General features: G+C 47.2%; 1 protein-coding gene across 1 annotated transcript; it reads right to left on the bottom strand.

Moving 5' to 3' along the window:
• Positions 1–2,141: 2,141 nt before the first annotated feature.
• Positions 2,142–16,414, bottom strand: LOC144731533 (olfactomedin-4-like). The gene is made up of 5 exons (XM_078612658.1): positions 16,176–16,414; positions 15,019–15,183; positions 11,724–11,936; positions 7,127–7,277; positions 2,142–3,523 (listed from the first exon to the last, which is right to left on the bottom strand). The coding sequence occupies exons 1-5, from the start codon at positions 16,233–16,235 to the stop codon at positions 2,691–2,693; spliced, it is 1,422 nt and encodes a 473-aa protein (XP_078468784.1). The 5' UTR covers positions 16,236–16,414; the 3' UTR covers positions 2,142–2,690.
• Positions 16,415–17,821: the final 1,407 nt, after the last annotated feature.

The following is a 17,821-nucleotide window of genomic DNA, read 5'->3' as shown; positions in this document are numbered from 1 at the left end:
GATAGTGTCGTTACACAATGTTCCTTTACTATCGCGGCTCGCCAAATACATTTACTTTTCATTAAACGTCTGCCTTCGCTCTCACCACATTGGCAGTAACCGAGGTGGCAACTTTTAAAAACGAATTCAGTTGAACATTACTTTGAATCCAATATTTGGTCAGTTATTAAAATAACGCTGAGAGTTCAAAACGAATAGAATGTTACTTTTCATGGAATATTCTGTTTGCTTAATCTTATTTTTGCGTGGCGTGTTATCCTTTTATTTTACCAGGTAAGGCCCCACTGAGCTACACAGCCCTTTTTGAGAAGCGATCTGGGAATCTGGCTATCACAAATGGTAGCTTCGACGCGAAGTGGCTTACCATCATCACGTGCAAATGTACAGCAGAAGCCAAATATTCTCAACGTGGCCATACGGTGATCTTGTCGCGAAGGAGAAAGCAGCAGAGCTCCCCAAGGCCCTCCTCAAGGAGTAGCTTCGAAGTGATCTTCATTCCGCTTTGTATGTATTTTTGGTGATTTGTTTACCTTTCTTGTACCTTTCACTCCGATCGTGTTTCTTGTACCGATTGTTGTTGTAACGTCCTTACCCGCCCCGACTGGACGTCTGTGAGAAAGAGCTTTATAGCTCATCGGATTCCTCCAGTATGAATAAATAATTTGATTTTATCAACAGGTCATTGGCAAAGGTCTGATCACCTGGCACGGCACATGAAGATGATACTGCGCCTAATGTCGCAGGGATTTAAGATCTACTGCGGCATCACCGTGTTGTCGCAACCCATTGCAAAATGTTTGTGTGCGAGTAATGTATATTATTGGCATGCGTGCTGTGTGTATTTATGTAAGCGTTATATATCTGTACGTACATTATTTTACGTGCCGCGCAAGCAGTGGCGGCTGGTGACATTGCCACGTGGTGGGGCCGTTGTGTGTGACCTCTGAAAAGACGGTGTTCTAATTAAGAAAACCTCGTCGTGTTATTGGCCTTCCCGTGAAAGTGATACGACTGCCTTATCTACCAATGTTAGGCATTTATAAACAATACGAAATAAAACAACAAATCACTCAAATGCTGATCCCCATGACCTTCAAGTCGGTTAATCAGGACCCAGTTGCTTGACTTTTAACTTCTCCGGCATAGTCATCCTTTCGAAGTGAATATTCCGGAGTGACTCCCACAGTGTTCTTTGTTAATTCTTCATTTGCTGCACCGACTGGCATCGCTATTGCTGTTTCCTCCTCGAGCGTGGAGGTCGTGACCTGCTACAATTGCACAGTGCAGCCTCGCGTTGTGACATCGTCATTACAGCCACCGGGCACCTTTGTCACCGCCCTGAATGCGTCTCAAAGTGGAGCGGCGACGACGCTCGAAGCTGATCGCGATGACTGAAGAAGGGGAAATCTCATTCTTGGTTCTTTCGGTAAAGTCACGTTGAAGGAAAATAAAAAAATAAAAAAATAAAAACATTATAAAAATTCTCACGACGTTTCAGCCACAACGCAAGCAGCCGTCCTCAGGTGAATAACAGAGCGTCCTAATGAACACTGCTAAGCTTGGCAGCAAAATACGCTGCCAAGCTTAGCAGTGTTCATTAGGACGCTGGCTTTCCGACAGCTCTGTTCTTCACCTGAGGACGGCTGCTTGCATTGTGGCCGAAACGTCGTGAGAATTTTTATTATGTTTCATTATTTTATTATGTCCCTTCTACGTGACTTTACCGAAAGAACCAATAATATAAATTACTGCAGTCACGAAAGCTTTAAATCGAAATTTAAGGGAAAATGTCTCACTCGGAGGACGCCTTCACAGCCGCGCCGAGACCTCCCCGAGGCTCAAATCAGACCGTGGCGTTGCAGCGGTTTCTAATACGAACAACTTCCAATGTTATCTTCATTGGGCAATATCAACTTGAAATGAACATTATATATATTTGAAACATAACAAAACAATGGAGAGAAAAGTATTTTTTAGAAAAATAAATTCTCATTCCCGGCGCCCCAACGCCCCTAGTGGACGAACCGCGCCTGTGCACACAAGCAAGCACAGCAGCAGCGTGCAGACTCCATCATTCATTTGTCCCTTCATTGATCTTTAAACCATTGAATCGTCGTTTAAAACACACAACGCAAAGAATGTTTTGACGTTCAGACGCTTATTTATTGATGCGTTCAATATGATCAATTGCTACGCTGCGGTGCTTTATGGCCATGAAGATTCTTGAGTAGCCGCTGAAGAATGCTCGAATCGCGCGTCCTCACGCGCCCGTTCCCCCGCCGGGTTAAGGCCGGTGGGAAACGTCGGCCGCCGTCCCGTCGTGACAGCTGTTGGACGGCGTGCGATCGATGCGGGCCCGCATCAATCCCATCCTCGTCACGTGCCGTTCGTGTATGTTGTCCGTACGCACGCACGTACCTCGAACTTCTTTCGCACCGTACGTAGCCAATGGCGTGCCGCACCCCCCACCCAACCCCACCACCCGGCTCGGAGGAAAGCTGCCATGCTCATGAGTGGCGCTCCGCATCTCGTAGTCTAGGCAGATTTCTAGGATAATCATAATAATCATCATAATAATGCAAGTAAGAGTAACAAAAACATCATCGAAAGGAGCAAGAGAGAACTTATCGGCAAAAAAAAACATTCAGCACACACTTATATCTGAACATTCTTATCCCGGCTCATGGCTATTACTGCTTGAAAATTAAATCGTAGGTGACGAGATAGCCATCGTTGTACATGTACAGCTTGTTGTCGATTGGATTGTAGCTCAAGCTTTGGACGACTTCCACCATTTTGTCCATCACTATCGGCTTTTCCATCACCGTCTCGCGACCCGTGCTCGTGTCGAACACGTAAAACACTTCTTCCTTGCTCGTGCTGACCGTACGAGTAGCGTAGAGCTTCCCGCATGCCATGAACGCGTTGCTCGCGCCTGGCTTGTACAAATTCGTCTTGACGATATCTCCCACCGAGAGGTCGGTTTCGTTGACCCTGCCCAACACCGCGTTCCCACCGCTCGCCTCGGTGGAAAAGATTAACCAGAGCCCATTCTCGTCGACGGCGAAATCAAAGTCTTGCCAGGTGCTGGAGGAGTAAGAGAAACGGTTGTTGAACACGGCATCGGCAAGGGGCTTACGCGACACGGCATTGGTGTCCAAGTTCACCTTGCACACGTCCCGCGTGTTGTAGCAATTGAAGTAGAGGTGGTTGCGGTACACAACCATCCCCGCGCCCTGTGGCGTGTTGGTGTAGATCTTGTTTCCCCGGGAGTCGGTTGTGAAAAGGTTTTTGTCGACCGCGGCACGAAATGTCAGCAGGTCGTTGTAGTTTTTGTGGCTTCGCAGGACCTCCATGAGACGACCGTCCGTGTTGAGCGGTGCCACCCAGTATGACTCCTCTTTGCCGGCAGGAGGGTCACCGTCTTTGCCCCAGGCGCCGTATTTGTAGGGGAAACCGCGCCAGTTGAGCTGGTGCAGCAGTGGCTGGCCGACGCCGACAAGATCGCTACGCTCGCAGCTCCCTGGGAGACGGGGGGCGGAAGTAAACGTGAGACAGAACAACGTGCAATAGGTTTGTCCGGTGAAGTGGCCAATTGTTGGTATGGCGGAATTGGAACTTACGAACGAGTTAGAGTGATCCCTCGGTTTTAACACGGTGGGTGCGTATCCTGAAGATTTCCCACGTTCAGCAAAAAAAAAACGCGTCGAGCAAGGAATCACCGCATTCGCACTTTAAAATCGGCCAGCAGTCATCCCATGGTGGGACGAAAAACTGAGATGAGGGTACGACGTGTTACTGTATCATTCTGCGTGCCGTATCACTGTGCCGCTCGGCCGTGCAGCTCCAGAAAGCAGTTCGTCATCGACTGCTTAGAAACCGTGTTATAACGGCGCGCGTTCCGCATTATAACAGCGTGCATTCCGCGTTATAACAGTGCGCATTCCACGTTATAACGGCGCGCATTGCGCGAAAGCGTTTTACGATGAGAGAAGAATCGCGAGTCGCAGCCGAAGACGCGTTGCGTGAAAACGCATTAAAGCTAACACTTCCCACAAATATAAAGCGGTGATACAACCAATGCTGCCGTGTCGTGCAAGAGATGTGGTGAAGAAAAAAAAAACGATCAGCGCCTTCGCGGCAGGTTACGGATATTCTCCAGAAGGTAAGGGAGGCGAGACTTAGATAGATGGGCACGTATCCAGAAGAAACAACGCCTTCAGGTAGGATAATGGAGATGGGACTGGTGCAGGACTGAAGGAGCAGAGGGAGATCGAGGCTGCCGTGGGAGGATGTGGAGAAATTGGATGCGAGGGCAGCGAATGTGACGAGAGATGAGACGCAGAAATATAAAACTGTTAAAAACTAAATTTTGATTTAAAGATTACGTGACTGCAGGGATTCATATTCTTGGTTCTTTCGGTAAAGTCAAGTAAAAAATATATATATAAAACAATAAAATTATCACGACGTTTCGACTGCAATACAAGCAATCGTCATCAGGTGTGAAATCATCATCAGGTGTGAAATCCACACCTGATGATGATTGCTTGTGTTGCAGTCGAAACGTCGTGAGGATTTTATTTTTTTATCTTTTTATTTCCCTTCTACGTGACTTTACCAAAAGAACCAACAAACATGTTAAAAACTACTTTTATTTTACCAGGTAAGGCCCCACTGAGCTATGTAGCTTTCTTTCAGAAGCGACGCGGCCACACATGATAGCTCAACCAAGTGGCTTATCATGTGGAAATTTATAGCAGCCAAATATTCTAAACGCACGTTGATTCTAAATGTGGAAGGAAAAACCGATTGACCCGGCAAAAATCCACGTGACCATGGGGAAAGAGACACTGCAAACTCCAAATATACAGCAGGTATCAGGGTCGTGTTTGAACTCACGATTTTCAGAATACCTGGCGAGGTAGATAACATCTCGCCACCGTGGCACTGTGGCATTTTCTTTCTCCCGCGTGGAGAAAGAAAATCTGAGCCGACCCCATGCAGAAGTCATGGGGCTTTCGGCTTAGAATAAGAATAAGCAGGTGGAAAGAATCAAAGGCAAGGATTTGTTTGCGTCTCATGTTTGATGCTGCCAGGATTAACACCACCTCCCAACTGAAGGCGTGCTGAAGGTGTTCCTTCCTGTCTGGATGTCTGGCTGAGGTCCTTGGGGAATGATCTAGCCAGTGATCTCTGGAGGGGCATTATTTACGCTGAAACAATAGTCCAGTGTTTCTTCGCCTTTTCTGCAGCCTTGCAACCCCTTTGGTTCTAAGTCGTAAAAACATGTATAATGTTAACAAATACCTAGGTTTGATGAACCAAAGTAGTTGTACTTACGTGCCCGTACTTAATTTGTGTTTTCGATGATTTACCTTCTAAAAAAATCTGGCCATGTCTCGCACCCCCAGAAAGAGCATCTCGCACCCCCAGGAGGTGCAGAGGTGCACCCCAGGTTAAGAAGAAGAACCACTGCCATAGGTTCTAGTTACCAAACTTCCTGCTTTGGCCAGGATGGTCCCGGGATAAGAAGTCCCTTCCAGTTTTCCGAAGCATTTGCAAAAATCTAGATTTTTTTGTGTTCCAGTTTAAAATATCTGGCTTCGTGCTCGACTCATGATGGGGGCAAAGGGTAGGGCTACCTGAGTCGTAGGTGGGGCTACCTGAGTAGTGGGCGGGGCTACCTGAGTAGTGGGCGGGGCTACCTGAGTAGTGGGCGGGGCTACCTGCGTAGTGGGCGGGGCTACCTAAGCCGTAGGCGGGGCAACCGAAGTCGTGGGTGGGATTACTCGATTAGTGGGTGGGGCTACCTGGGCAGTAGGTGGGTACTCGTACCTTCACTGCCTGGGGCTCGCGATGGGGTGTGGGTGGGAGGGGCCAAGGGAATGGTACCAGGTAAGGCCCATTGAGCTATATAACTCTTTTTCTTAAGCGACCTGGCTATCAAAAATGAGAGCTCAACGAATTGGCTTATCAGGTGGAAATGTATAGGAGCCGAACACTGTAAACGGATGTTGATTCTAAATGTGGAGGGAAAACCCGGAGGGCCCAGAGAAAAATCCACACGTCCACGGTGAACAGATGCGATCTCCAAATATACAGGCATCAGGGTCGGGATCGAATGCAGGACCTCCTGTATACCAGGCGAGGGAGTTAACATCTCATCCCTGTGGGGCAAAAAACAACGTTTTGTGGTATGGCAGTGCTCTAGTGGGTTATCTTACAGTGAGAATGGCCAGTGTCATAAAAATGTGGGTGTATTTTTTCCACTGCTGACTCAGCGCTGTTAAGAGCGGATGGCGATATCACCCCACTTGTCTGAGCAGGGGGTCACTTTGACATTTCATTTTTAAAAAAACACATGGAAACCTCTGCGGTCTAGAAATAACTGTGGCCTGATTGAAGCTGCGTTATAACTCTGCATGAGCATTCTTCATTACAAGGCCCGTGGGCCCCTGGTGGCCTTTAGTGCGGCCCCCGACAATCCACAGAGTGAAGTCAACCCCCCCCCCCCCATCATCATCGTCGTGCTGCTGTCAAACCCAGTAATGGTTTCACACGCGTGGCGACCCTCGCATTGACGATGTCTTAGGGGCCGTCCATAAATGACGTCACGCGATTTTGGACGAATTTTGACCCCCCCCCCCCCTTCGTTATACGACGTCACAAAAAGTCAGACCCCCCCTCAAATATGACGTCACAAAGCTCTGCCGCCCCCCCCCCAATTTATTTTTAAAACATGCTTCAAATCGCTTTAAACTATTGTCATTGTAGTGCGTATTTAATGTGGCGCTGCACTCTGATGTTGTAGGAGAAAACATTTATTAAAAAGTCTATTTAAATAAGTAGAACGTGTTGTCTATATTCATTTAAAGTTGTGCATTTTGATGTGACGTCACATTTCTCACCCTCCCCCTTCGTCACACATCGTCACAAATGTCTGACCCCCCCCACCCCCCACCTAGGTGCGTGACCTCATTTATGGACGGCCCCTTATCGGCGTAAGTGACCCCTCTAAAAAACGAGCGAATACCACCGCTTTATATATACATTGTCCCCTTGAAGGGCAAATGTTCGAGTAACTCGGTCCGTCACCCATCTCGCGCTGTGCGCAGCGTCTTACAATGTGGGAGCGGACGAGGCGTGGAGCTGTGGTTCTGAGACTGGCACTCTTGCAGACGTCTCCGCAGCCCCGCGACCTGCCGTCGGACCTCCAGGACGCTGTTCTTGTCGAAGCGTTCGAGCGCGTTCACCGTCGCGCTCGCATTGCCCACCTGATGCCAAGGAAATCGTTCTCGTTATCGCCACGCAGGGCAGGGGGAGGGGGGGAATCTGCATTTTGAAGGGTTGGCTCGATTAAAACAAAAACAAACTCTGCCTCCTCCTCCTCTCCCTCGTGACTGGGGAAATCTTAACACAACACAAAGGCTAAGATATTTCCCCACCCTAGATTTGAAGCTTTCGTGACTGCAAGGATTCATACTCTTAGTTATTTTGGTAAGTCACGTAGGTAAAAAATGAAATTAAAATTAATAAAAAATAAAACAATAAATCTTGATGCAGCAAATCTGGCTGTGACGGTCCCACCTGATGACGGAGACTTGTGTTGCCTCCGAAACGTCGTGATTATATTGTTTTATTTTTATTAATTTTAATTTCATTTTTTACCTACGTGACTTTACCGAAAGAACTAAGAGTATCTCCCCACCCACCCATCCACCGTATAGCCTTCACATGCTTTTTTGGGGAAAGTGCTGCTGTTAGCTAGCGCCCCGATGAAGCCCGCCACGGCACACGAGGGGGTGGGTGGACAGCACCACGCCCGGTCGCCTTTGTCTCCCGAGTGGCGATGTTTATACACCGCACCAGGTACTCGATTCAGGGTTGAGGCACACTCACTCTCACTCACACGTGTGTGTGTGTAAATACCATACCTGTGAACCCCTTATCAGTGCCCTACCTGATTACAGACCAACTCAGACCTTACTGGTCACCCGGTGCCCCTTATAAATCTCAACGTTCATCCTACAAAGTCCCATCACAATGGAGACACACAAACAAATAGACACATTATTATTTTTTGCCCGTATAGACCTGAACACTCAATTTCCCTGTACAATAATACGGGGTAAGCCGTATGGGTTTACAGGTATGCTTGCATCGCGTTCCATATTGCAATGACGGCTTTAAGTTTAGCCTAGGGCAGTGGTTCTTCTTGGGGCTCAGGCACTCCCTGGGGGTGCGAGATGCCCTGTCTGGGGGTGCGAGAGATGGCCAGATTTTATTTAGAAGGTAAATAATCAAAAACACAAATTTAGCACGGGCACGTAAGTACAACTACTTCGTTTCGTGGAACCTCGGTATTTATTAACATACATTTTCTTACGATTGAGGACAAACGGGGGTTGCAAGTTCGCAGTAAAGGTTAAGAACCACGGGTCCGAAGTGAACATTTTAACGTCACACACGGCGGGGGGAGGGGTGTGAGGACAGAACCATCCCAGCACACGCGACGCCACCGCGGAGTTACGTTTACAACGTGGATGGCAGCCGAACAAAAATATGTGTTTAGTTCCCAAACTTAAGTCACGTTTGAGTGAAGAACATGATTTGTCGCGCTGGGTCGTGAGGCCATTCGGTGACTGTGTTGTTAGTTTAGGTGTATTTGTATGTTTTTAAAGATATTTTTGCTACCTTTCCTATACTTTTGCACTCCTATCGTGTTTTTCGTATTGCTTGTTGCTGGAACCTTCTGACCCCGTGCCCGTACTGGACATCTGTGAAGAAAGAGCTTCATAGCTCATCGGATTCCTGTTCCTATTGTCTAAATTGAGATTCTGATTCTGTTGTGAAGTTTCCTCCGCCCGTGGGTGTCGCCCTGCCTCGCCACGAGAAGGCGATAGAGCAAAAACAATATGGAACTCCGCCTATAATTAATAATATTGTACATTCATCGCTTTCTTCAATCAATTATTAACCCGTTCTGTCGGTCTGTATGGCATAGTGTTGGTAAAACATTAGGATTTACCCTTCCCGGCCGGAATACAGGTGTTAATATTAAAACAGGAGGACTTCTCCACAAATCTGACTGTCGCCTGATGAAGCGAGTTGTTACTACTGGCGAAACGTCGTGCTCAGTTTGTAAATGTTGTGGCTTGGCTCTCCAACACACCGGTGTGCTGTACTAGTGACGATTTGGCACGTTCGGTTTACGTGCCGAATCTTACTAAATTGACCGTGTTGGGTGGTGGTGGGTTGTAACGACACATTTCTATATTTACGCGATCTAACCCCAAAACAACCTCTATTGTGGGTAGTAGTAGGTTTTTACCCTTTTAAACTGGTACAAAACTGACACTTTTATTCAAGGTATCATGTTTGCAATAACCACAACACAAGTAGTCAAAAAAGAAAACAAAAAGAAGCAACTCTGAAAATGATAATAATATGCACTGTCCTTGAAGTTGATTGGTCCACACCCGAGACGGCTTTCTTTAGAGCCTAGTTCCCATTGGTGTTGGACCAGATGACACCAGAAGGTGTACAACTCAAACACAGTGCAATATCAGAGTCTTGAGAGCTCGGGGTAAGCATTTACACTATGAGATCTCTTTTACCAGTGGCAAAATATAGTAGTAGGTTTTTACCCTTTTAAACTGGTACAAAACATGATGCCTTGAATAAAGGTGTCAGTTTTGTACCAGTTTAAAAGGGTAAAAACCTACTACTATATTTTGCCACTGGTAAAAGAGATCTATTGTGGGTGTTAAGATGTCCAGTCACCAAATAGACACAAATAGACACCTTGTCACCAGGCATGTGAACTCACCACACCCAGTGGCACTGAGAACCCAGCGACCATCCCATCAGTGCCGGATTATCCTAGTCGCAAAACTAGCTACATATGCAGTAGCTACGGGCCCCGCACTTTCAAGGGCCCCGCGCTAAATGCTTTCAAGCTATTAATTCCGGTTCACTGCACTTGCTCTATTACTATAGTACTATACCACCTTAAACTTTTATGAACGACTGGGTGTTTAATATTAGCGATGTGTCTATTATCTGGCTGTATAGCAAATGAAAAAATACAATGAATTTACTATGCAAGTAAAACATTTGTGTTTTAATATGTATGTTTTTTATGATTACTTAGGGCCCCTTTATAACGTATGCTGCAGGCCCCGTACTATCTTAATCCGCCACTGCATAACACACAGACGGCTGAACCCCCGGAGATTCGAACCCTGCATTTGAGCGATCCGTGCTGACTCAGTCGCCCTGTGACCTCCTGTCACGCATCCCCAGGTCTGTGGCTGTAAGAGGGAGAGCCGATCAACATTTGTTTTGGCCGTGTCTCCCTCGAACCCAGTCAAATCTCACTCGGGTCACGCCGCGCACGACGACAATGATGGTCCTGCTTGGGATTCAGGATGAGAATCTTTGTTTTAGGCGCAACACGTTAATTGTTAATAAAAATAAAACGATTATTTTAGATTATTGTTAATTATAGGTGGAGTCCACGTTGTCTTTGGTCTACCGCCTTTCTCGTGGCGAGCCATGGGTACACGCCCTCCTCGACACACGGGGGGGGGGGGGGGGCTTCACAACAGAATCAGAATCTTGATTTTGACTACACAAGAAGAATTCGATGAGCTATAAATCTCTTTTTCCCATAGGTGCCCAGTAAGAGGCGTGTCAGCGAAAGTTACACAAAACAAACACCCCCCTCACCCTCAACAAAACAACGATAGGAGTGCAAAATAGATAAAGGGTAAGCGAGTCACTTTCAATAAATATCAATAAAGTATTGGAGTTCAAATAGCATAACTACATTGCTACACAACGACTGCCAAATGTGTCTGCCAGCAGGGCTGGCAGGAATACTTGTTGGTGGACGGTGCCAGGCCACCGCAGATGCCCTGGGACTCTTTGGCCATGCCCTGGCTGCCCAAGCGAAGCCCTGGTGGGCCACATCGTTCTTCCTCGGCCATACCGCGGTATTTCCCTCTCCCTCGCCTCTCGCATATCTCCCTGCCTTGGCCTCTAAGGCAGGGGGATACATCTCTATCACTACCCCAACCCCTATCACTACCCCTACCCCAATCACTACCCCAACCCCAATCACTACCCCTACCCCAACCCCAATCACTACCCCAACCCCAATCACTACCCCTACCCCAACTCCAATCACTACCCCTACCCCAACCCCTATCCCAACCCCAATCACTACCCCTACCCCAACCCCAACCACTACCCCAACCCCAACCCCAATCCCAATCACTACCCCTACCCCAATCACTACCCCTACCCCAACCCCTATCACTACCCCTATCCCAACCCCAATCACTACCCTAATCCCTATCACTACCCCAACCCCTATCACTACCCCTATTACTACCCCTACCCCTATTGATACCCATATCACTATCCCTATCACTAACCCTACCTCTACCCCTAACACTATTCCAACCCTAACCCCTCCTTAACCTCTCCCACCTGCCCTACTACCATCTCATGCACAATGTATGCATTGTTATAACGTGCTTTCTATGAAGGCGCTGCTATATAAATCTGTATAAAGCTTAAGATTTGTTTTTTTTGTGTGTAAGGCACCTTGAGACACGATTTTCATTTCTACTGTATACAACATTCAAGTTGTCGTCGTTTGCCGCTGCTGCTGCTGCTGCTGCGGCTGCGGCTGCTGCGTTGGGTCTCGTTACCTCTTCCAGGAGGATCTCCAGGACGGGATTGCTGACGGCCATCGTCGACTTGAGCTCCAGGATGAGCAACTCCATCTCCTTCACCTCGGCCCGCAGCAGCTCAAAGTCGAGCTCCGTGATGGAAACGTCGCCGAGGAAGGAGCTCTCGAGCCTCCGGGTCAAGTTGGCGAGTCTCACCGCGTACAGCGACACGGTCGCCTCCATGTGCTGCAGCTGTTTACATGGAACGTCATCGTCGTCGTCGTCATCGTCGTACGAGTGACATGCAAGTCGGGTGACACCAACACATTGGCACATCCCACTGCTGCCCACCATGCAGCCCCGCAGCAGCCAATAGCAAACCTTTCCAAGCTCTATCCAGGCTCAACTGCTGCTTAATTTCAGAGAAATGCACGTACGGGGACTCATCTACTTACGAGCATTCGACTTACGAACTTTCAGAGATACGAACAAACCTGTCTGTATCTCCATTTGCCTGTTCGGACCGAGAGTCGTAAGTTCAACCGCCGCGCAATAGATGGCGGTTGTGGAATCTACATCTGTAGAACATGAATAACAAGTGGCATCTACATCTACAGGAGATTATACAACTTTTCAATCCATTCCTCGTGTTTAGTGTACACGCTGTACAACATGTTCAGAAACGACGGGAGTAAAGTTGGACTTACGAACAAATCGACTTACGAACAAACCCCTGGAACCTAACTCGTTCGTAAGTAGAGTCCCTGTACGTCGGACTTCTTTCGCACCGTACGTAGCCAACACGTGCTCATCATCGGGAGGCGGGATGCAATGAGTGGGATTCTTTTGCCACAGTTTGTGTCTCTCTGTGTGTCTCTGTGTTGTCTCTCTCTGCTTGTGTGTCTGTCTGTGTGTCTCTCTGTCGGTGTGTTGTCTCTCTCAAATTTAGTTCTACCTGATGACGATTGCTTGTGTTGCAATCGAAACCTCGTATTCTATTATTTAACTTGTTTTTTTTGTACGTGGCCTTACCGAAAGAACCAAAGAGTAGTTTAGTAGTATTTGTTGGTTTTTTAAAAAGAGATTTGTTTACCTTTCCTATACTTTTGCACTCCTATCGTGTTTTTGTTATTGCTTGTCGCTGTTACGTTCTGACTCCGTGCCCCTACTGGAAATCTGTGAAGAGCTTCATAGCTCATCGGATTCCTCCTCATGTCGTCTAAATCGAGATTCTAATTCTGTTGTGAAGCTCCCTCCCACCGTGGGCATCGAGAAGGTGGCGTACCCCTGCCTCGCCACGAGACCGTGGTAGAGCAAAAACAATACGGAACTCCGCCTATAATAATTAAGAATATTGTCGAGAATAATAGCTTGTTTCAATTCATAATGAACTCGTTCTGTCTGTCTGTCTGATATGGCATAGTGTTGACTACATTATTTTTGTAGGCTTTACCCTTCCCCGGCAAGAATACAGGTGTAGTGAGAGAGAGCCATCCAGTGGGTGCCAGAGGGCACTATTATGTCATCGGCATCCAATCCTAAGAGGGTATAACATCTGGACCCAAGGTGACGGGCAGAGTCAAGAAGAATGCTTCAGGAACCATCGGGAAGGTTCCTCGAGGGGGCGTGGCTAGAGGCGGAGCCTAGCTCCGCCGGGGAGAACATAAGCAAGGGCAGGGGAGGACTCGTGGTTGGTGTGGGGAGCCTGGGGTCTGGACTTCATCGCTGCTCGTCATCTCCTCTCTTCGCCACCGGCCACGTGGCGGCGTTCCCCAGTGAAGCTCGCCCTTCTCTCCAGCACGCCGCCAGCCAACGGCGAGACCGGGAGAGCGGAGCGAGCCTCGCGGGTGGACCAGAGAGAGAGAGACGTCTCGTCCATGGCATTGTAGAAGGGAACTTACCCGGAGAGGGAAGGATCGGAGCTGTGCAGTACAACAATGAATAAAGAAGCACTCTTACAACAGTCGTCGTGGAAGTCGTACACAGGCGCTAAGTTGTTCAATCACCAAATAGACACAGGAAGACAGCCATCACGAGGCATAAAAATGGATCTCATCGTTGATATAGCATCGCGTTTCCCCTTTGCAGGCGTGGATTTTCCTCCGGGTGCTGCGTTGGTCCCCAGTGTGTTTTCGGGTTGTGCCGAGTCTTGTTCGGCACGATGTCCGACGTTTCATGCTCTCGGTTTGCTGAAGCTCCCAGCAGCACACAATACCTTGCTGATCTCATCAAGGAGCGTAAACCATCAATCATCACGCGAACTTCGGTGGTTATCCTCCCAGCAGCGGCTTTTGGCTGGCCATCGAACAAAGGCGGTGGTCACCACATCGCGTGCTTTGAGATGCGCTTTTGCGGCCGTCTGGAACGCTATTGCTTCCGATAGCCACTGGGAGCTACGCACTTTTCAATCATCATCATCATCTCGATTAAAACTAATTTCTTTAGAACTGCTTTTTGTGTTTAGTTTGTTGTCCTTCCCCCGCACCTCTGATTAGCGCGGTTGGCTACGTACGGTGTGAAAGAAGTTCAACATATATACATACACCGAGATCTGTTGCCACTTTTTCCATTTCTCCACTCAGCATCTCAGGAAACCACTACTGAGTGGATCACCGCACTGGACGTGTCCAATTGTAAGCTTCTCCCGTCGTACGAAAAGAGAAGTCAAGCCAAGTCAACTTTTTGCTTAACACGTGGTGCCTTCCTGGCACAAATCTGACACCCAAAGTGCCATCACATCATTAAATTCTTTAAATATATATGAACAATGTAATAAAGTTTAACGCGTAGGATTTTGAGACCAATATTATTCTTAATGAAGGTTTTTGACCTTCTCACCTGATGGGCACACATTGATTACATCATCTTACTCCATTTAATACCAGAAACAGGAAGACTTCTTCACAATTCCGGCAAATCGCCTGATGAAGCCGGTTGTAATCATCAAGAAAATGTCACAGTACTCAAATCGTAAATGTTGTGGGTTTACTCCCTGAAGTAGTAACGAATTGACACGTTTTGTTTACGTGACAAACCTTACTAATTGGCTGTGTTGGGTGGTTGTGGGTTTAACGACAAATTAATATTTACGCGATCTAACCCAAAACAAATCTGTAATATGAATGTTATATAGTAAATACAAAAAATCTGAATTCAAAGCAAGCTGTGGCTGCGAGTTAGTTGTTGTATGCAAGCGCATTGTTGTTACTGTGACTTCGAATGAAATGATGGAGTCGAGTGTACGGCAAGCTTGTTCCAGGCGGGTTCGTGGCGCTGCAGATGAGAATGATCTGTCCAACCCCCACGCGTGATTGTACCCCACTGAAGCACGCACCTTCTGAGCCTGCGCCTCCACGCGTAAAGCCAGAGTCCGTGAAGTCTCTTGCAGAGACTCGACTCGATCGGCTGGGAAGACGGAGTCAGCCACGAGAACCGTGCATTGGCACATCCCGTCCTGCGCTTGGGATGCATTCACACGCGGGGCCCCTGATGCCTCGACCTGCAAAGACAAAGGTCCCCCCGGCTTAGGCTTTACAGACGTTTGGAGGAAGTGCTGTTGGCAAACACCTATGGAGGCCGGCATGGCACACGAGGGGGTGGGTGGCCAGCACCACGCCCGAATGCCTTTACCTGCACAAAGACAAAGACCCCCCCGTATAACCTTAACATACTTTTGGGGCTAGTGATGTTAGCGAGCACCTATGGAGGCCGGACAGCACACGAGGGGATGGGTGGCCAGCACCAGGCGCGTGTCCACCTATGTCTCCCCCAGTGTCGATGTTTAACAAACACCGCATCAGGTACTAATTTAAGGCTGAGTCGACCAAGGGGAGGCCCAGGACCGGTTCAGATATTCGTCACCGATGTTGGCCGTGAGCGGGAATCGAACTCGGTTCGCCGGGTTCATGGCGCAGTGCGCTAACCGCTGTGCCACCACTCACCAGACACACAAAGACACACACACAACCACGAAGATTCACAGCGTGCATGCTTCATATAACACGACAGGTGTTGTGAGTAAGCTCCTATGAACTTAGCTGCGGTGTGGCCAGCGGCATTCCCAAACAACATTTATCTCCCTAGTGCTGCGATTGGCCAGGCCGTCACTAACTCGTTTGCGGCTGAGTCGACCTAGGGTAGGCCAGGCGAGATGCAGTTATCAATGATGATTTTCGGTACAGTATGTAACTAAAATTAAAGCGATACATTGTTCCGGATTTTCCCTGCACATTAAGAATCAACATTATTTTAAAGTATTTGTCTGCTATACATTTCTACATAAGCCACTTCGTTTAGCTATCTTTTGTGACCAGGTAAGAGCCATATAGCTGTGGGCCTTACCTGGTAAAATAAAAAAAATAGTTTATACTGTCTATAGTTTACACACAGTAGGTCCAACACTCCAAATTGTATATTTTATAGATAAAATACATATTTGCGGCCATTACATAACTCAAATACAGCATCTATTTTTAAAGCACCATACGTTACCTTCAATACCACCATCCAAATGAGACATGAGACCAGGATACATTTTCCCATGGTGAACATCGTTCTGAAGACTCTGGACGGCACGACACCACCACACACACACACGCACACGCCCGTGCGCAGGATTTGAACTCAAACGGGTATTGAGAATATTTGGAACCAACTGCGCAGCGACTTAACAAAACGAGCAGCCTCTCTCTCTCTCGGTGGAACGAGACAATTTATTACCGAGTCAGAATTCTGGGTAAAATAAAAATGTTTACAAAGGGGAAGGGAAGATTGTGGAGGTGAGGTGGGGGGTAGCTGAGATACTGAGATAAGATAAGAGATGGAAAATATTTCCTCGGGAAATCCAGAGGAATGTTTTATTGTTCTCGAGCGAGATGTGGCTGGATGTTTCAAGGCCGCTCTTTAAGGGATGTGTTTGCCGCCCCGTGTTTACCAAGGCGAGCTTAAACTAACGAGCAGGGCACAGGCAATATTGGTAAAAGCGCTTTTGAAAAGGCGCGAACAAACATTCCAATTTAGCACGTAGGCTTTCGAGACCAATATTATTCACTAGCGGAAGTACCCGGCTTTGCCCGGGTGAAAAATATATTTCTTAAAAACCTTACATATATATACACAGATAATAGTAGGTTTTTACCCTTTTAACTGGTACAAAACTGACACCTTTATTCAAGGCATCATGTTTGCAATGACCACAACACAAGTAGTCAAAAAAGCAAACAAAAAGAAGCAACTCTGATAAGGATGATAATATGCACTGTCCTTGAAGTTGATTGGCCCACACCCGAGACGGCTTTCTTTAGAGCCTAGTCCCCATTGGTGTAGGGCCAGATGACACCAGAAGGCGTACAACTCAAACACAGTGCAATATCAGAGTATTGAGAGCTCGGGGTAAGCATTTACACTATGAGATCTCTTTTACCAGTGGCAAAATATAATAGTAGGTTTTTACCCTTTTAACTGGTACAAAACTGACACCTTTATTCAAGGCATCATGTTTGCAATGACCACAACACAAGTAGTCAAAAAAGCAAACAAAAAGAAGCAACTCTGATAAGGATGATAATATGCACTGTCCTTGAAGTTGATTGGCCCACACCCGAGACGGCTTTCTTTAGAGCCTAGTCCCCATTGGTGTAGGGCCAGATGACACCAGAAGGCGTACAACTATCATCCTTATCAGAGTTGCTTCTTTTTGTTTGCTTTTTTGACTACTTGTGTTGTGGTCATTGCAAACATGATGCCTTGAATAAAGGTGTCAGTTTTGTACCAGTTAAAAGGGTAAAAACCTACTATTATATTTTGCCACTGGTAAAAGAGATATCATAGTGTAAATGCTTACCCCGAGCTCTCAATACTCTGATATTGCACTGTGTTTGAGTTGTACGCCTTCTGGTGTCATCTGGCCATACACCAATGGGGACTAGGCTCTAAAGAAAGCCGTCTCGGGTGTGGGCCAATCAACTTCAAGGACAGTGCATATTATCATCCTTATCAGAGTTGCTTCTTTTTGTTTGCTTTTTTGACTACTTGTGTTGTGGTCATTGCAAACATGATGCCTTGAATAAAGGTGTCAGTTTTGTACCAGTTAAAAGGGTAAAAACCTACTATTATATTTTGCCACTGGTAAAAGAGAT

Source organism: Lampetra planeri, chromosome 39, assembly GCF_965212315.1.
Source record: "Lampetra planeri chromosome 39, kcLamPlan1.2.h2, whole genome shotgun sequence".
Lineage (NCBI taxonomy): Eukaryota > Metazoa > Chordata > Hyperoartia > Petromyzontiformes > Petromyzontidae > Lampetra > Lampetra planeri.
Note: the sequence above shows the minus strand (reverse complement) of the source record. Positions and strands in the feature narration are given on the sequence as shown.

Bases quoted from the DNA above. Each gene is read 5' to 3' on its own strand.
- LOC144731533 (XM_078612658.1), bottom strand. From the start codon at position 16,235: ATGTTCACCATGGGAAAATGTATCCTGGTCTCATGTCTCATTTGGATG. The intron at 7,278-11,723 runs GTAACGAGACCC...CCTTGGCATCAG, and splicing joins TGGAGATCCTCCTGGAAGAG to GTGGGCAATGCGAGCGCGAC. The intron at 3,524-7,126 runs GTAAGACGCTGC...CCCGTCTCCCAG, and splicing joins GCCTCGTCCGCTCCCACATT to GGAGCTGCGAGCGTAGCGAT.